The sequence below is a fragment of the Amblyomma maculatum genome, chromosome 1 (genome assembly GCF_055883805.1).
Source record: "Amblyomma maculatum isolate TAMU_Amacu chromosome 1, ASM5588380v1, whole genome shotgun sequence".
NCBI classification, from domain to species: Eukaryota; Metazoa; Arthropoda; class Arachnida; order Ixodida; family Ixodidae; genus Amblyomma; species Amblyomma maculatum.
The window spans coordinates 333,439,050-333,457,901 of record NC_139344.1 but is presented as its reverse complement, the minus strand read 5'-3'; the positions used below and the strand labels follow the sequence as shown (position 1 = coordinate 333,457,901).

The 18,852-nt window shown below is 42.6% G+C and overlaps 1 protein-coding gene across 6 annotated transcripts in view; it reads left to right on the top strand.

Moving 5' to 3' along the window:
* LOC146207467 (intermembrane lipid transfer protein VPS13A-like) overlaps nucleotides 1-18,852 on the top strand; it is a 122,834-nt gene that overhangs the window by 59,139 nt on the left and 44,843 nt on the right. For all 6 annotated transcript variants that reach the window (XM_084587572.1, XM_084587584.1, XM_084587570.1 and 3 more), the window contains exons 37-52: nucleotides 8-321; nucleotides 1,067-1,183; nucleotides 2,190-2,348; nucleotides 2,949-3,051; nucleotides 3,161-3,336; nucleotides 3,945-4,073; nucleotides 5,558-5,774; nucleotides 8,351-8,572; nucleotides 8,714-8,847; nucleotides 10,115-10,225; nucleotides 12,059-12,165; nucleotides 12,751-12,886; nucleotides 13,927-14,004; nucleotides 14,468-14,548; nucleotides 15,948-16,168; nucleotides 17,928-18,045. In XM_084587572.1, the coding sequence (XP_084443698.1) occupies nucleotides 8-321; nucleotides 1,067-1,183; nucleotides 2,190-2,348; nucleotides 2,949-3,051; nucleotides 3,161-3,336; nucleotides 3,945-4,073; nucleotides 5,558-5,774; nucleotides 8,351-8,572; nucleotides 8,714-8,847; nucleotides 10,115-10,225; nucleotides 12,059-12,165; nucleotides 12,751-12,886; nucleotides 13,927-14,004; nucleotides 14,468-14,548; nucleotides 15,948-16,168; nucleotides 17,928-18,045 (2,423 nt within the window). The remainder of the gene's footprint in view (nucleotides 1-7; nucleotides 322-1,066; nucleotides 1,184-2,189; nucleotides 2,349-2,948; nucleotides 3,052-3,160; nucleotides 3,337-3,944; nucleotides 4,074-5,557; nucleotides 5,775-8,350; nucleotides 8,573-8,713; nucleotides 8,848-10,114; nucleotides 10,226-12,058; nucleotides 12,166-12,750; nucleotides 12,887-13,926; nucleotides 14,005-14,467; nucleotides 14,549-15,947; nucleotides 16,169-17,927; nucleotides 18,046-18,852) is intronic.

The following is an 18,852-nucleotide window of genomic DNA, read 5'->3' as shown; positions in this document are numbered from 1 at the left end:
CCCACAGTGGATGTACTGATCGAGGAGACATCCCTGCGAGTGTCTGTGCCCTACCTGCTTGCGCTGCTGCACTTTGTGTATGAGGCCCTGCCCCCACCACCAGCCGACCTGCATGGGGCCACCGAAGACACTCAGGGGTCCGCCATAGCTCGGCGCCGCCTGCCCTCGGACAACACAAGTGGCTACCACTCTGTGGTGAGCGGCGCTGCCGCACATTCGGACGATGCCATGGGGGTCTCTCTGTCACTTGTGCTCAAGAGGCCGGAGATTGTCTTCTTCGCTGATCCCAGGGACCAGGAGAGCGAGGTCATCGTCCTTAAGGTGTGTGCATTGGTTACCGATTGTGGAGCCTCATCTGGCTGCCATCAGATGGTGTGGTCTACAGCATACGACCACAGGCTCATGATAATTCACGCACAGATATTTTGTATTTGTGGCGGATTCATGAAATTGGCTCGGGACTTTTTGCTAGGGCACTCGACCACTGTGCCTAAGGATGTGGGATCGAATCCCGGCTGCAGCGGCCGTTTTTTGATGGAGGCGAAAAGCAAGACACCCATGTGCTGTGCGATGTCAGCGCACGTTAATGAACCCCAGGGGGTCGAAATTTCTGGAGCCATCCACCGCGGTGCCTTTCATAGGCTGAGTCGCTTCGGGACGTTAAGCCACACAAACTAAGCCTATATTTTAGATGCGCTATATGATTTAGGCAGTCATCAAGCCTGTGAATTTAGTTGCCTGAATGATTTTAAATGCTGTTTGTTACGAAAACGACCTACTTTGTGAATTTGTCATGTTTATATGCAATTATGTGGCATGTGCAGTCCGGATTCTGTCAGAAGAAATTGTTGCCTTGCGTAAAAAACAATTATCTGTCACTGTGAGCCTTTTCATTTTCTCTTGTATGAAAGTGCAAAGAAGAAGCATTAATCTGAGGAAATGAAAATATAGCAAGAACATGGCTTGTTAGAGGAACTCTGCTGCTCTTTCAGTGCATTCCGAGACTATGTGATTTCCACTTGTCTCGAGATCCATGTTGTGTTCTGAGAGTGCACCATGTTTTCAGATGGACGTCATGTTGGACTACTGCCAGAACATGGGGCAGCAGACCATGACTGCCTCTGTGATCAACCTGAACGCGTCATCATTCTTCTGGGGCCGAAGGAAGGACACTGCATACACTGTAAGTAGCTGACCCTGCGTGTAGCACCAACTTTTTGATTCAAACCTGCACATGCACTGTCGCAGCCCAGTTTTGGGATGTTTTACAGCAATAGCCGTTTATAATTCGCACCCCATGATCCGTAACAGCAGCATAGACATCCACATAGTGAGGGTGAATGGAAGCAGATTATGAGGAGATAAAAGAAATGAAGGGAGCAGGGCCGGGAAATAGCAGGCACAGCATAGCAGCAGGGGGAGTGCCACAGCGTGAGAGCGAGAAGAAAGCACTGCACTGTATGGACACGGCACTGAAGACATGCAGTGTGGCAACTGCAATTCTTCAGTGCAGATAATATGAAGGCATAACATGTGCTGCTCTTTCATGAATGTGACATCATCCATGTGGATTGCAAGTCATAGTTAGAACAGGCATGCACTCTGAAAAGTCACTTCTGTAGTTCTTTTTTTGATCATGTGTATAATATCTTACCTCTGTACTGCATGCTCTCGTTTAAATGGAAGCAATGTTGCATTTTTAAATATTATTGCTTTTGTCGACTTTTTCTTTCCTGCTCATGTGAAACTATTACACTGTAGGCAGGATCCTTGCAAACACTTCATGCTTGTCATTAGAAACGTGCATTGCACTGAAATGTGGATAAGCAAACTTAAATGACAGGGTAGCAGGGAGGAGAGGATCTTGCAGAAACTGTATGATTCACTCTGCCATTGAGAGCGCAACACGTTACTTAGGAAGAATGAAAAGTAAAAGAAAAGATGTCTTGTAATTGAAAAGTTTTCATGAAGTTTTCACGAATAGCAGGACCTTACAAGGCTGGTGGGTATGCTCATGCCATGTCCTTCCTTGTGTTCGTGCAATGTGCTCAGATCCTTTCCGTTTCAAAAAATGACTAGTCTGACAGCATGGTCTATTCAGGAAAGAAAAACAGGGTCTTGAAACATGTTGGCTTCATGTGCGAATGGTTGCAGTTGTGTTGCTCATGGAAGTATACCTGATTCCTCAGGTGGTCAAACCGTTCAACCTTGAGCTGAACCAGTCATACAAGCCCAGCAGCGAGGAGCAAAAGCTGTTGGCCAAGACGAGCGACATCAGTGTGCACCTGTCACCGCACGTTATGTCGACGATGTCGTCAATAGTCGCCGAGTTGCTGTCCAACTTGAAGGTGCTGCTGTCATCAGTCATGCTTTTGACAGCAGGCTGTTGATTCTTTTTAATGTGCATGGCCTCCCATGTTGTTAATTACTGTGTTGAATGGAAAAGAGTTTACATTTACTAATAGCAGAGCTTATATATGCTATACATAAAAAAAAAAATGAAGTACAGGTGTCGGTCTCTTAACAAGCAATCTTCACTACCGAGTGCTGAGGCCACACCTCATCACCATTCACTTTTAGCTGGTGATCATGAAACAATGAGTGTACTCGATGTCACCATCACTGTCATGAAAATATTCCTTCTTAACTCATACAAGTTATTTAGCTATAAATGCACCTTTTCTGCCAAACAAAAATAAAAAAAATCACAAAAGACCAAAATCTTAGAATTTTTTTAACAACAAAAATTATATGTGAAATTAATTTCTCAGTGGCTTTTTAAGCAACCCTGGGGTCTGCAGTTTAAACTTTGATAATGCTGGTTGAGTCTGTGTGGCTTATAAGGAGAGTTGGCTATTTGTGCATAGATGTGAGCTGTGGTATCAGATCACACAATAAAATGGGTTGAGTATTGATCAAAATGTGCCCCACTTTTTCTTCACTCATAGGAGGTCACTAGTCCAGAAGATCAACTCTCGAGGCAAGACTCAGCTGACCTATTCGAGCTGTGGTCACCAAAACCAGTAAGCCCACCGAGATTTCAGGAAATCGGTGAGGCAAACAGAATTTCTGTTTCTGCTTTTGCTTTTGCTTTTAGCTTCTTTTCTTTCTTCGCTTACCTTCAAAATTCTCTCATCCTGGTGCTTTCTGCACCTTCAAGGTGAACAGGCAACCAGCAAAAAGACCATTTACCCATCAAACGCACCAACCGAATCTCTGGAGATCAGCATCCCAAATGTATCTCTGCTGTTGGAAACGGGCACCGGAAAGAAAAGAGTGCCAGCCTTTTTTGTGAAAGCTTCACTGGAGGCTGACATCCATGACTGGTCTAGAAAGGTGACTCCATAATTAGATAATTCTGGCACTTTGTGTATGAGATCCCTGTTCTTTTTGTTTGTTTGTTTGTTTGTTTGTGTGTGTGTGTGTGTGTGTGTGTGCGTGCGTGTGTGTGCGCGTGTGTGTGTGTGTGTGTGTGTGTGTGTGTGTGTGTGTGTGTGTGTGTGTGTGTGTGTGTGTGTGTGTGTGTGTGTGTGCGCGCGTGTGTTGTTTTGGCAGTGCCAACATTTTCAGTGCCAGTGTGTTTTTTGTTTTTGTTTTTTTTTTTGTTTTTTTTTATGAAGCCCTCTTCTTTTATTTTTTCTTCCTTTGTCCTATTTGCCATCCTTCGTGCGAAAGAGGATGAGCATCTCGTTGGCTGTTACTTATTACTTATCGCTGGTAATGGCCATAATAACTTTGTTTTAATTTTTTTCGCGAGAGGGTTCTACTTCTTTACAGAAGTAGTCACCAGCCTTGCCACCGGGGGGGATAGCTAAATGAGCAGTAGAGCCCTAACGAGCCCCATTGTGAAGCAAGTGATGTGACTGGTGTTGAAAGGAAAGTGGCATAGAATGGATAACGGAACTGAAGTGATTGTATGGTTTCTTTCCTGGTGGCTCGTACAGATGTACTTGACAACAGATGTGAAGCTGGAGGCGTCCTACTACAGTGAAGAGCGCAGCACTTGGGAACCACTGATAGAGCCCGTGATGGATGCTGAGAATTGCTATCGGCCTTGGGAGCTGGTGATCAAGGTAAGTTTGTTGTAACTTGAAAGTGCAGCATTATCAATGTTTGCTACTTGTCTTCAGTTAGAATAGCACCATATTGGGGATGTATCACTTAGTCCAATGTATAGAGTAAAGGTGTCGAGTAGTTGATATTTGCCGAGTTATCCCTTGTTGTGGCACATCCTTGTGTAGTTCTGTTCAGTGTTGTGTATGCTTGGCAAGCCTATTCTTGAGGCAGATTTCTGCAATAACGAATTATCTTAATTTTACTGCCAGTAGCAGTATGAAAAAGCATATTTTTCTAACGGGTTGCATTCATTATACATCGGAAGCAACAGACATGCTCAATGTTTTGTCACGAAACACTCTCCGAGTGTACTAAAGGGAGAAGGACACGCTTGCTTTGTGAGTACGAATCCCCATTAAAAAATGGAATTTAAGATACCATTCATAGCAGATGATAAACTCCACCATAGCACGGTATAACTACATGCAACCCTATGCTGCACTCATTATCACACTTGGGAGTGTGTGGCAACTCTTGATGTCCATCAGTGCATTGGTTTTATGCACAGCATAGCATTACCATGCATAAGCTTTCATTGCATGTTGGCAGTATAACATGTGAAGAAAAAGCAAGGTATGCTGTAGAACTCAGGTTTTCTCATGGTATATTTTTGCAAGGCATCGTTTGTAGGTATGCACTAGATTCTAAACAATATGTGGTCCCTTAATTCGAACATGCAGTTTATTTGAGCTGATGGTTTGCTCTCGTCAGCATCAAGCATAATAGAAAAACTCCCCTGAATTCCAACTCTGCATAATTTGCACAAATTTTTGGACCCTTTTATATTCAAATTAGTGGAAGTTATGTTGTGGAACAGAGAAACCATAGAACCCAGCATTTCTGAATAGATGTGCTTATTTATTATTATTAGACTGCATTATTTTTTCTCGGTAGTATCCTCTTACTTCCGTATTCTTTGTGAAATTTAGAATGAACCGTAGGCTATGATCTCTTATTCAAATCAGTTAAATATTCCATTTGAGTATTTAGCACCACCCTAATATTCTTTTCAAAATAAAGTGTCTTGTACTGTTCTCATTTGTTTTCTTGACTTTAAATAACATTATTTGCTTTATTTTTCTGCAGGCCTGGTTTCTTGTCACTTAGTATGTGTTGGGCATGACTTTCAGTATGTGTTGGGCATGACGTTGTCGTTTTCCTTCCTGCCCGTCACGCGCGTTGAACAAGCTTGTCGTCGTTCTCTTCAGCAATAGGCGCTGAACATATCAGAGCCCAATACCTGTTTTACAATATTATTAGTTATTAATACAGTGACAGTAATCTTGCTGCTCCTAGCTTGCTAGTTTTCTTTCAGTTGATGAATGTTTATGCTCAATTTGTGTGGCTTCAATAAAGTTTTACTTTTTTCACATGTCACCATGCCACTTGCGATATTAATTTAGTGATTACGCAACACCTGCGCCTTGTGTACGTGATGCAGATGTTCAGAGATCGGAGCTACCCAATCTTGTCCACACAAAATGGCTGTGGCTCGAACTTGCTGAGGGATGCAGTGGATGCGCTGGATGGGGCATCAACCGGCTCTGGTGGCAGTGCAAGCACGTCGGACGACGCTAGTGAAGATGAGACTGAGATGACAGTCATCCGACGGCACCCACCAATGCGAGCCCGGAAAGCACTGAGCCACAAGTCGAGAGGTGCATGCCTTCTCTTTCACATTCGTTCCTTCATTCTTCATTACCCGAAAGTTTACTAAGCTGCATTTTGCCCAGCAACAACAGCTTGTCCTCTTTGCTTTCCTCATCCATCATTATGACACTTGTGATCTGTTTTCTCTGCATAACTTTACTGGCTGTCCTAAGCATTTGCCAACGTGCCTAGGTCCCTGTCCCTTAGGTTATACATTTGTTGTATGCTTTATTTTTAAGGGAGAGGTTCTTCTATGTATAGTACTTTATTCCCTTCGCCTAAGCACTCTCAGTGGGTGTCTCTGATTTCACTGTAGACTTCGTGACACTAAGCATTTACAGTTTATTCCGAATTTGTATCGAAGTCAAAAGGGATCGCAAAATAGTTTGATATATGAGCCAACATATGAGCTCTTCCATAACCCAGAAGCATAAATGCAGTGTATCCAGATTAGCAGCATGATTTCGGCAGTGATGGGCTGCCTGCCGGCTACTGACAACCCACCCGCGAAGTGCATGCATGCGCCAGGCGTCAAAAAGAGGGGCACTCTGAGTGCACCTCTACGTGCCGCTTTGTGGGCGCGAGGGCGTCCTCCAGATATTTGGTCACCACAGATCGGTGCGTCGGAACTCATGCTGCTCACGCCTTGTACTTGCATCTCACACTGCCGCATGGTACAAGCGACGTTGGGGTTAAGGTTCACATTAAAGCTGCCGCAGACAGTCTCTTGGGAAAGTCAGCACCAATCATAAGAGGTGTAATTCTTTTACTGGGACTTTTTAAATGCAATAATAATACCTCTCTCACACTAGCAGATTTAATGTCATTCAAATCAAATGGAATGTGATGCATCGAATGTCATTCGGTTTTTTTCGATGCTACATAAGTAAGATATAATGTCATTTGCAAATTATGGCAAATATGATCACTGAAAAAAAAACAAAAAAAACTGCAGTTAAGGAACATCAGTGTAAAAGGTGTTTGTAATCATTGTTTGGCATGTTAAAGTGGATTAAATTATTTATGTACGATAATTCAAGCGTAAAACATTATTTCTGGCTGTGCTGTAGCAAATCAGATAAATGTAAACAAAAAGTATGGCTGGCACAGCAAAGCGCAGATACACAATGTGGAGAAGCACAGACACATAGAGCAATCAATTGACATCTGAAAGGTTAAGCACTCAGTTGCAGCTTTAAATATTTCCGAGATAAACACATGGGCAGAAGCGGTCACCAAGGAGCACAGAACCCAAAATGATCAAGTGGCATAACAGGGGTGTCATGTTGAAAACAAACACGCAAGACTGAAAGGCACTTTCAAGCGGACTCAACCTTCACCCCGCTAGACTGTTTTACATCCTTAGCATTACCGGCTGATACACAAGGTTGCACAGCCGACTCGGCTCAGCACACAAAAAATGATCATGGGGATGCCATTAGGAGACGGGTGCCTTTCAGGAGTACAGCACACAGTTCGATATATTGTATGTTTCACTGAATGGAAGTTCGATAAACACGAAAACCAGTCTTATACTTTCGCATAGGATTTACATGGGGATACTATGAGAGTCCGATGAAAGCAGTAATTCGATATTAGTGTTCAATATATCCAGGATCGATCATGTCACTCTTTTGAATTTTGTGCTGGCCATCTGCTGTGCAGGCTGGTGGTACTGTTCATGCTTTCATCTGATGTGTGCATCATTTTGGAAACTTATCCAGTACATTGTGTCTCTTCTTTCAGTAGCTGTATAGTTACTTTATTCTCTTAAGGAAGCTGTGTGCTCAAGTGCATGATAATCTGTGCTGAAGTTGCGCTGAGTTTCTCTTCAGTACTGTATCTACTGAAATCTGGTCCGAACACAATCCTAAGCTGACCCCGTTATGTTGAAGGTCCCTTGCCCAATAATGGAAGGTGGCCGAAAAACAGTTGAGGATGACAGCAGGAAGAGCACACAAACAACATTTATTTGCATAAACCTGCTCTCACTCGCTCGGCATCGTCATCACTGACCTGCTCGCACAGTGCACAGTCTGTGCCATCAAGTGCATTGGAGATGCTGCACTTTCGGAATGAGCACACAACCAAGCCCTTTGAAATGACCTCCTAGGCTGCAGTGATTCAGCTAGCTACAACTCCTGGCGACGCGGGGTTTATGTGGCTGGTTGGGGTTAGCTCGCACGTTTTTGCTTTTTTGGATTGTGTTTTATGACATGAGGAAATTCTCTAAAGCCGATCTATGAATTTCATATCTCATGTTATAGTAGTGCACAGAACATGCTCTGTGCTGCCATTCCCAACCTGCAAATGTGGGCTTAAAGAAACTGAATACTTCGTTGCTAAGATTTTGGAGCGATAAAGACGTCTCGATTGTATCAAACTGAACACCGGAGCTGACCGGCAGTGGGGTCTTGTTGATGGGTGTATAGGCCATGGGGTGTATCACCTTTAGCTGCATACATTACTGGCTGACATTTTTTTTACTTTGCTGAGTGGTTATTCCCTCAGCACAATGCCACTGTTGGTGGTGTTTGTCAGGCGTTTGAGTGGTGCACCTCTGCTCCCGTTTTCATCCTTGCAGAGTCTTCAACTCTTGTGGCAGTGGACTCGGATTCAGAGGGTGATGAAAACGTTCTCCAAAGGATTGCCCATGCCTTTGGGCACCTATTCTCGGACAACAGCAGCGGGGATGAGCAGAGCGAGAATGAGGCCGCAGCTGAAGCCAAGTCTGAGTCTGAGGAGACGGAGATGGCTGACAATGAACTCTCCACTACGGAAGACCGGCCAGTATTTTTGGAGAAAGGTACCTCAATGTGCACAGTAGTACACTGTAGCGTGCATATGAAAATGTAAATGTTTGAAGACAGAAAAGAAACATTCTGAGAACTTGCAGAGAGCTTTCAACTTGCCACTATAGTCATTTCTTTGTGCATGTTTATCACAGGTGACACCCACGATGGGGCACAAGACAATTCCGGGGAAACTGCTCTGTCAACTTACATTCTTGTGGACTCTCGGGATACGCTCAACATCAGTTTCACCTCTACTGCCGTCAGCATTTTCTTCAAGCTGTGGAATGTGAGCACTAAGCTGTGCTATGCAGTTGCAAAATCATTTTGTTCGACTTGTGTGCATTTAATACCTGTATGCATATAGAATATATGAGTCATGGCAACACATATGGCATAATCATCTCTAGCCAGTTTCAATTCACCCAGTTTTTCATCTTGCTGCACACATATGAAGTCTCTTTGAACAATCTTTTAACTTTTCATTCGTTCAGTTAATTAATAATGTATGAGATCAATAATTTGGTTTGTATTCCTTACAACCGTTCTTGGTAGGACTCTGTTTGGGAACTTACATGTCTAACACGACATTTCCCTCAATTTCAAAGCATACTGCAGTATCCTCTTCTGGGATGGGCATCAACTGTGGTGATGCATTTTTTTTATTAACTTTTCTTTTCTTTTTTGTAATTAAAATTTCTTGCATTTCAGGTGGATTCTTAACATTTTGGAAAATTATATAGAGGCTAGCTTAGGCTTTACGGGGTTGGCATTCTTTTGCCAAGAATTGTGCATAAAGGGCAATTTATGGCTAGGCTCGGCATCATGCTATTTTACAATTCTCAATGCAACTTCATCATTTGCATCAACTTATCAATAAGTGTCTCATTTGCCACTAAAACTATTAGAATGAGAGTAATTGCTCATGCAAGCACAACAGAGATCTAACCCAGAAAATGGCCAAATAAAGAGCGAGTGATGCTACAAATTTCAGAGATTTTATTTAATATACTTTGTAGTCAGAACATGTGTGCATAGGCTTGCAAAATTTTTTTCTGTACTGAAGTCATTATGTTTAGGTTTATGCAACTCAATGTTTCTCTTTGCTTTCTCGCATAAGTACCCTGTGTTCACGGTCATTTGTGCGAGCTTATGGATTTTGAAGGCAGTAGTTCTTTGCGTAATCTTTGCCATATTATATTTTTGTGTTTAGCCGGAGTGAATATGTAAAGCTGTGCTTCACTAGTGATTTTGTTAATACTATTCATCATTGATCACTTATTGTCGTTCTGCATTGAAGAGGTATTGAAGCTTCTACTGTGGCCTTTCCTTTAGTTCCTTAATTTAAACAGAAAGGACTGGAAACAAATGGAAACACACCTTAAACATCTGCGTGTTCTTGTCGTTATGACTAGACCAGTTTTGCAGGGCTGCACACTTCCTTTATGGCGACACGTGAAAATTCCGATTCTAAATCGGGTTTCACTTATTATGCTTGCAGTCAACCAAATATAATGCAGTGTGGTATCACATTTACTCTTGGCTTGTTTGTTCAGGACATGCAAAAAAAACATGAAGCCCCTTCACGCCAGCTCACTACACCCCAGGAAACCCTTGCAGTCGACAATCTTCTGGGACCAGAGGCTCTCGTCTCTGTGCTCATCAAGGTAAGCTGCAGTAACTGTATAAGGAGTGCCATACAGTTTCATTGCACAGTTTAGTTCAAGTCGGTTGCTGTTTTTTATTATTATTTAATAGATGTTACATGCTCATGAATGAAATATCTGTGCTCTTAGCTACCTTGGCTAGTCAATAAGCCTTTGCGAAAATGGTAGACAATATGTGAATGACAGCATCATAGCAGCGATTGGTAACGGTAATTACAAAACAGGAAACTTAAACTACAAGGGTAACGGCAGAACAACAATGGTTACTAAAATGGTATTTGTACCTGGTTGTTTGTTTTCTACTATTGGTATAAAGAAAGGCCTGTACATTACTACTCGATGCCTTTGCTTGTCCTAGCAACCCATATCAAGTGTTCTGCTTTATGCTGAAGTCACAAATAAGTTTTTAGATGTTCAGAGTTCATTTGCAGATCACTGTTGTGTTAAAACAGGTCTGGGAGAAAAAGTCTACCTGTTCTGATTGCACATGTAACCACCCTGGTACAGCAAACAGGGCAAAAAGCAAGGGATCCTGATTGCTGCGAATTATAGCTATGAATTACCAACAGATTTTACCTGGTTTTCCTGTGTAAAAACACAGTTTTGCAAGGATCATCATTCCCCCACGTAAGGATTTGAGGGACTTCCCGGTGGTGGAAGCAGACCAGTAAGTTGTTGGAGCAACTTGGTAATGAACCGGAGAACTCTATATAGACTATATACAAGATGGTACAAGAGTCGAGACGAATGACAACTAGCCGCGGTTGGCCACGCCAACCGCTAAACAGAACGACGAGGGACTCCGCATCCCTAAGCGTGGTGTGGTGTTGTGGGATATGTGGAGTGCTTACATTTTCTGTGCCCTGGCCTTCATGACGGGCATGAAGCTCTTGCTGCCCTACCTGAGGTCTTAGTGCGCTGTAAGACAAGCTCATAAGTTTAGTTTCTTCCTGGCTCATGAACCGAGCGACACATGGCAGCTTTTGCTACAAATGAGTTTCTCAGTGAACACTGGCCTTCTGGGGCACCTTTAAAAGCGGCAGCCTTTTCTTGTCTCCATGATCCATGGGTGTCAGAATAGCCAGCAGTGCTCCTCCAGGTATTAATGCAGCCTACATCATAAGGTTACCACCACCCTGATACCCTGATTCGGCCTACTATACTGCATTATAAAGCATTTAGATTTGATTGGTCGTAAAGGACTGTGCCTAAGGTACCATAACACACAGAGACATTGTTTGGAAAGGGTTTACCAAACATCAGTCTGTTGAGTAAGGAAGCTAAGCCATTGTTTGTTCGAGGTCAGTGTGGAAGTTATTATACAATTTTTTTACCCGAGATGGATGCCTGATTCTTTCTGTGAGAGTAAGCATCAAGGCAATGAAAAAGGGGCAGTTAGATTGAACAGAGTGGATGTAATGCTGTGCCTCCTGTTGTGTGGTCATGACCAATCATCTAGTGCTGATAACCACGGGTGTACTAGTGTTGTAGTTCTTCACACATCTGCAGACTACAGATGCCCCTGTAGGTTCTTGTGTGTTGCGTAAGAATGTGTCCTGTAGTACATTGCATCATAAGCACCATATATGGTAGCTTTGTGATGATTGTAATCTGAAATTTTCTGGGCCCTTGATAGACGACCCACTTAACCTTTATCTGACATGCACAACATGTCCAGGAGTGGGACATTTTGGGTGCAAGGTTTTGCATGTTATATAGAATTGCTGGGCAGTGCTCTGCCCGTGTCTGCATGCAACACTGCGGTGTTTCAACTGAGAGGTTGGGCTAACAAACTGTTTTCTGTAGCAGCAGCTTATTTTCAATCTGGTGCAGGATGAAAACGAGCGTTTTGTCGTCGCCAAGCAGGCGTGGGGTCAGGCACCGGCCTTCAGCCCCACTGCAAGCAATGCACCAACCACTAGTGTGATTGACTGCACCAGGTGAGCCTATTGCCTCATGCTGTGGTGCCCATGTTCTCTGGAAAGGAAAGTTGGCTGCAGGTGTGAAACTGTGCCACTTGTTTGTTTAGACTTGGGACGAAGGAACACAGTTAAAAAAAAAATTGCAAGTGGATGTGGCAGGATAAAGTTTGTAAGGTAAAACTGGTGTTGCAAGACCTAGTTTCTGGGGGATTTCCCTAAATGTTCGATCAACACCTAGTTTCTGAACGTTCTACCTGAGAAGAGCCAACCGCCAGGCCAATCTTATACTCATTATGGATCTTGTACCCATTGGGGATTGAACCCAGTACCTACGGAATGCGAGGCATATGCTTAGTCCACCAAGTACAATGTAGAAATTTGGAGAACTGTCCCTGGTGAAACTGCTTTAAACAGAAGACACACATCTTGCTTTGGCTCGCGGCATTGACAGCAGTGAGACCCTGAGCAAATGAACGAGCACAAATGGAGCAAAAGTTTCGTAAACTTTTTGTCTGCATTTGTATGCCTGTGAACAGCTGATGGGAAGTGATGGGTCTGAGATTGCCCCTACTGCGTGCCATGCTGACGACTGGACATGTGCAGGAGACAGCCTTCGCTCGACCAGTGCAGTGACGACATGGAGGCTGCCAGCACGCCCTTGAGCTCGGTCGCTATTTTTGAAGAGAAGCCCCTCTGCGATCTCTACAAGGAGAGGACAACAGAGAAGATTTCGGTGGAGGTAAGAGAACACTTGCAACGTTGCATTCACGAAGGACTGACTTCAGCTTCCAAAAACACAGTTTGGACCAAATGTAACCAATGGCTCCAGCTAGCTAGTTTGCCTGAATTTCGTTTCTTGGAGTTCCATTTGGTACCATCTGGTCTAAGGATATTGATGCTTAGACTTGAACTAACTCCAAAAAGTTCCAGGAGCGCCGTGGGGAAGGCGAAAAAAAGAATAGGGGATGATAGTTATTATAGACATGCAAAAAACTGTTTTTGTGTGAGTCTTTGGAGAGTCATAGAGAACGAAGTAATTTAAGAGCAATTTTCAAGCTATTTTGGCTAAACACCAATAATGTGTCTCTATGTTGCTTTATCACGGTAAAACCTCAGTGTTATGAATCTCACTGGGTCGCAGAAAAATTTGTATACCAGAACAACAAAATCCGTACGAGCAAGCCTGGAAAATGCATTCATACTGATCTATCTGCAGCTGAGTGGGATATACTATTTATGGCTGTACAGCTATATAGCTCAGTATTCCCTATGCATACGATGCAACGAGTGATCATGGAGTCAGCAATGTAGGGGCAGCGTACTGTGCTTGAGGTTGGGGTTACAGCTTGCAGATTCGTTCATCTGTAGTGACATGGGGAAATGTTTAGAGCATCTGAAATTCTGCACAATGCACCTAAGGAAATTTATCATTTTGTATCATCCCAAAATTTGTATTAACCAGGTTCGTGTCAGCAAGATTCTACTGTATATTGTACAGTTTGCAAGTCCTTTTACGGCCAAGAAATAAGTGATAGTCAGTATGTGCATTACTTTTGTTACGTGTGCAGTAGTGAGAACAGGTCTTTCAAGCTCGAAATATGGGTGCTGTGCTTGTTGCATGCCTGCGTCATAAGCCATGCTATCTTTTCTGTATTGCTTTTCTGGTCATGATCTTGGGTTATGAAGAGAGATTGGTTTTGTTTATTGTGATTTGCTCTGTTTTTCTCTTCCTCTTCAGCTTTGTTGTTGCCTTCGTGTGCTTCGCATGTTTTTCCTCAGGTCCCAGGCTTTGAGAAGTTCCAGTGCTGGATGCCAAAAAAGGCAGGCAGTTCACTGTTTGCTCTTCATCCAATGAAAGTGAGTACTTGGCATTGTTTATTATTATTTTTTTTTTTGTATGTGTATTTGCATGTGTGTACTTGCACACGCTTGTACTGTCATGTCCAGATTACTATGTAGCATACTTTGGTGATCGAAGTTTTCTATTGGATTACCTAGGAAGAAAAAGTCGGTGGTATTTGATATTTATGCAAGTAATGTGCTTCTTTGCTCTTGCGCATAAACTTGCCAAACGTTTATAATTCCTGTTCTTAATGACAGAAAACAGAATAGCAAAATGGACTCCGTGGTATGCTGGCCACGACTGTGCATGCACGCATTGCTAGTGCCTTGCTTTTTGCTCGGTGTAGTCATCAACCAGCAAAGTCTACTGGCCAACTTTTTTGTTTGCCAGTAGTTTCACTTTGTCATTAGTGTACTACTTGGTAAATATTGAGTTCTGATTAAATTTCTTCTTTTTTTTTCACTTTTCTTTCTTCAGCATAAAATGAGGTACTTCTTTATCTTGGATGTTAAGATTGGAAATGGAAAGAAGACCATCACAGCTCGATCTCCCCTAAGGGTATGTACTTCCAACACACAGTGTTCACTGCTCAGTATTTCTCAGTAGCAGCTCTATATTTTGGACTCTCGCTCCCTCTGTCTTCTTGAGGCTCATGATTTTGGGGTCACCATCATAGAACAGTGCTATATAAAGCTCCCTCGTTTTCCTGGTGGCCAGTGAGGAGTTTTATTCTGAGTTGTTATAAAGGCCATCATAATGAGCGAGAGAGCATTATCAGGGGAAGTGCCATGTATATCACTGTCACTTTTTTTTTCTCGGGGTTTGGCAAATGTCTGGGATCTCATATTTTTGCTTTTGGAGAACCGCAAAGCCAATTGGGTGAGGTGGCAGCGAGTTCATGTCTCAAACGAAAAAAAGTTATGATAACCTTGTAGGTTTTCTTTCTTTTTTTTTTTTTTTTTTTAATGCTTAATAAGAACTGGAAACATATGGGGGCAGGGATATCTCATCCAATGTCTACATTTTGACAGGAATTTGTTGTCTGTGTCAGGCTCTGACAAAGACAAGCCCTTTTGACTTCTTTTTTTTTGTCACAAAAGCCTTCAGTATCTGCAATGCTATCTATATAAAATGGGCCTGCCTTGGTGGCTCACTGGTTACAGTGCTCATCTGCTGAACCTTGGAAAGTGCCTGAATACTGTGCGATAACACTGTGTGCTAAGGACGTTACAGATGGTAGAAGTTTCTGGAGCCCTCCGCTGCAATGTCCCTTATAGCCGGAGTCACTTCGGGTCTTTAAACCCCATAAACCAAACCTAGATAATATTGAAAAAGAGAGGAGGCGAGAGGGTGGGAGCTGCCTGTATCTGTTGAGAAAGCACGAAAACAATCACAAAAAGAAACAATGACCAGAAGTGCACGATGTCACCAAAATACAAATCTCCTTCGCAATGATGTGATCCAAAAAGTGATTATAGAAAATGCAGGTGCAAGCATCACATCAAAACAAATTAGAAATAGTAATATAAAGGATGGGAAGATTTGGACAATATCTTTATTCCAGTTCTGCGTGAGTTAACATATTTACTCATCTATTTTGTGCACATTTTTTTTTCCCTCAGAGGTATGCAAATCATGCGAGTTTGCGACCATGTCCTAAAAGCAGAATCTCTGCAAGTTTCTAAATGTCCAATATATAGCATAACGTTGTGGTGTATATGTTGATAGTCGAGCTCGTACCCTTACTGGACCAGAAAAAAAAAAAAAAAAATTGCTCTGAAGTATATGTCAATGCCGAATGTGCTTTAAGTAAAACACGTTGTTATGACTAGCAATGCCGGAGGAATTTTGTTGTCTAGAGTGAAAAAAAAAAAAAAAAAGAAGAGGCGATAGAAAATTCGTGCTCCTGTCATCTTTTATTCCTGCGCTTTCCTTCTATTGCATGGAATGGAAACAGCTGGAGAACCACTTGCCACGGCCAGTCCAGCTGCTATGCGAGAAGTCCAGCTTGGAAGCGGTGGGAGTGTCGGCCGAGCGCTATGCCAAGAACCCCTTTCACGAGACACACATCCGACTGGCCACACTCAGCCACGGGGAGGCGTACCATGTGCCCCTATTTGTGGCCCACCATTCAAGGATCTACCTGCAGCCAACATCAGTCACCAGTGACTGTGCAGGGTGAGACCCTTTGTCACAACGTCCTCCGCAGTGTCCAGTGCCCATTCAACCATTTCAGGCATCGATAATCATTGCATTCACAGTATCTGCTTTTTGGTTTTTTGGGGGGGAGTGGGGGGGGGGGGGTGCAAAATAGTCTGTGCAGGCATCTTTTAGTTAATTTATTTTGCAGTGGCAAACACCAGCTGCTAATTTTCTACACACAGCAAAAGTTTATAGGATCTGGGTGTGCTGAAAAAAAAAAATTATTTCAGCCACATTTCGCCAGCCAGTCACTTGAAACGCCTGCATTTCACTGTAAGAGAACATTATTAGTGCAGGCAAATAGGTCTCGGCACAATACAACAATAAGTTAGTTTCCAAGCAAACATGCCAAAATATTTTGCTGCTGACTGCAAACATTTTTACAAAGCATCTCAGTGATTGGAACTTGTAATTTCAGAACACCAAGGTTTGGTCAAATAAGCTAGTGAACTAGAAAATTATGTATTTATTGGTGATGACAAAATTTATGTAATGTCTACATGAAAGTACATGCTGCCAAGCTTGCTTTTTTTTTTTTTATTTTTTGGAATATGTACTGCACTTATTATCTAACACAAAAACGCACCCAAGTTGCGATATGAACAATGCCTAGTTCTCCTGAGATATGGAAATCACTTCTAGGTTTAGCACTCTCAGAAAAAGATGCAGGTTTGTTATGTACACAGTTAGTACATAGTGTCTGAAAGCATTAATGTTTGCAGTTTTACCAGAGTGCCTTTTTACCAGGTTGCCTTCAAGGCTTGTGAGGGTAGATGGCTTGAAGCCTTGCATGTACAATAGAATCTCGACGATTACAAACACCTCCTTTATGAATTTGAGGATGATGCAAATTTATACATTTACCTGTCTGAGTGTGTTATGTACTACAGTCACAAAAATTCGAATGTTTTAAACACTGTCTCATCTTGCCCTAATATGGATTATGTATGTGAAAGTGTGAGCTGCTACTGCACTCTTCAGCACTAAGTGCTCTCTACCTTTACGTCGCTGACGTCGACGTCCTCAATGTCAGTGTCCTCACTGCAAGCAACGAGCACATCGTCTTGAGCATGCACTGGTGCATTGCCGTAAAAAAAATCTTCTGTCGCGAACAGATCTGCGTAAATGCTCTTCCAGTGCTTCGGCATGCAGATTTATTTTGAATGAAATGAATTTCACACGATTTGGATCTTTCACAAATTTATGAGATTTGTATTATCTACATTCTGCCTGGAATTGCACCTCCTTTTTCTTTTTTCAGGGTGCAGAACATGCTGTTTCTGTAAATTTTAAAGCAGCTGAATGAAATTTAAATGACAATAAGATGCTCATGTGATGTACTGGGAACTTCCTTTAATGACAAAAACTATTTTTGTATTGCACTTGCTGGCATTGAGTAGATTAATATTACTGCTGCATGCGCAGGCCTAAAAACTTCTTAGCTGCTATACTTTTCCAGCTAAGTTCTAGTTGTGCCCTTACTTTGGTTTCGTGCCACGGCAAAGTCATGATGGTGTGTAACTTAGTTTTACCAGGGATATTCTGTGACCACGTAGTTAAGTAGCAAACCGATACAACAACAGTGTCTTGGTTTTCTGTTCCTGCACAGTATGATTACAAAGTGATAAGGGCAGTCTTGGAGCTCTGCACATCAGTTTGCACATGTCACTTCTCACTAGCGTGAGGGCCAAACGTAGGATTGACCCTTTCCATTCGGACAACCCATTTCTTGCAGCTATGAGCCCTCCACGGACGGTCTCTGGTCGCAGGACATTGTCCTTTGCAACAAGAGTGCCAAATTTCTCAGCTGCAACTCAAAGGACACTCGGGAAAAGCGCCCTTTTTGGATAAAGGCAAGCCTTGGACACTTATCTCACTTTAGCTGCGCTGTGCATGGAGAGAGTAGCCCCCCGTGTGTATTTTCCTTTTGTTCTATGCTGTTTATGTGCATATCACCGAGCTCTTCAGTGCTTGCTACTGTGCTAGGCTTACTTGCAGAATTTCATATGTTTACTTAGAGAGAACTGGCAGTATGATCAACCACCTGAAGTTGTTGAAAGTGTGAGCTTAGAATTTGGCTTGGCTTATGTTTGCATTAAAACATGGATTCTTTTTGCAAACTGGCCAGGCTAGCCACTTGGAATGCATACTAGTGTGAAAGCATGGAAAGTGTGCCATTTTATTGCTGCCTTTTGATCTCTCCTGCTTCCGACTCCTGGATTTGCAACTGCATCGTTACATATCAGCTGCTTTAAGCCTGTGTGAAAATTGAGATTTTTCAGACAGCAGAATACAGAAAAAATACCTTCGAATATCAAATTGAATACTGAATGTTTGTTCAGCATGGGAAAAAGTTGTAGAAGAAGTGCTTGCTTTTCGAGTGGAGAGCGTAACAGTATGCAGCTTTTACTGTTTGTCATACAAAATGAATAACAATATGAAGTCATGAATGACACATGACTGCCAGCTAAAATTAAAATGAACATCAGCAAAACGTCATTGATTTGGACTTCAGGGGACCGAAGTAAATGCCCAGTTATCCAAAGTGGTCATACGTTTAAATGATCTCCCCACACTCCTCCTCCTCCCTGAGCAAAGAAAGTGCCTACTGAGAATTCGAAGATGCATTGAAGCCATATGAGGTGTCCCAATTGCGCAAA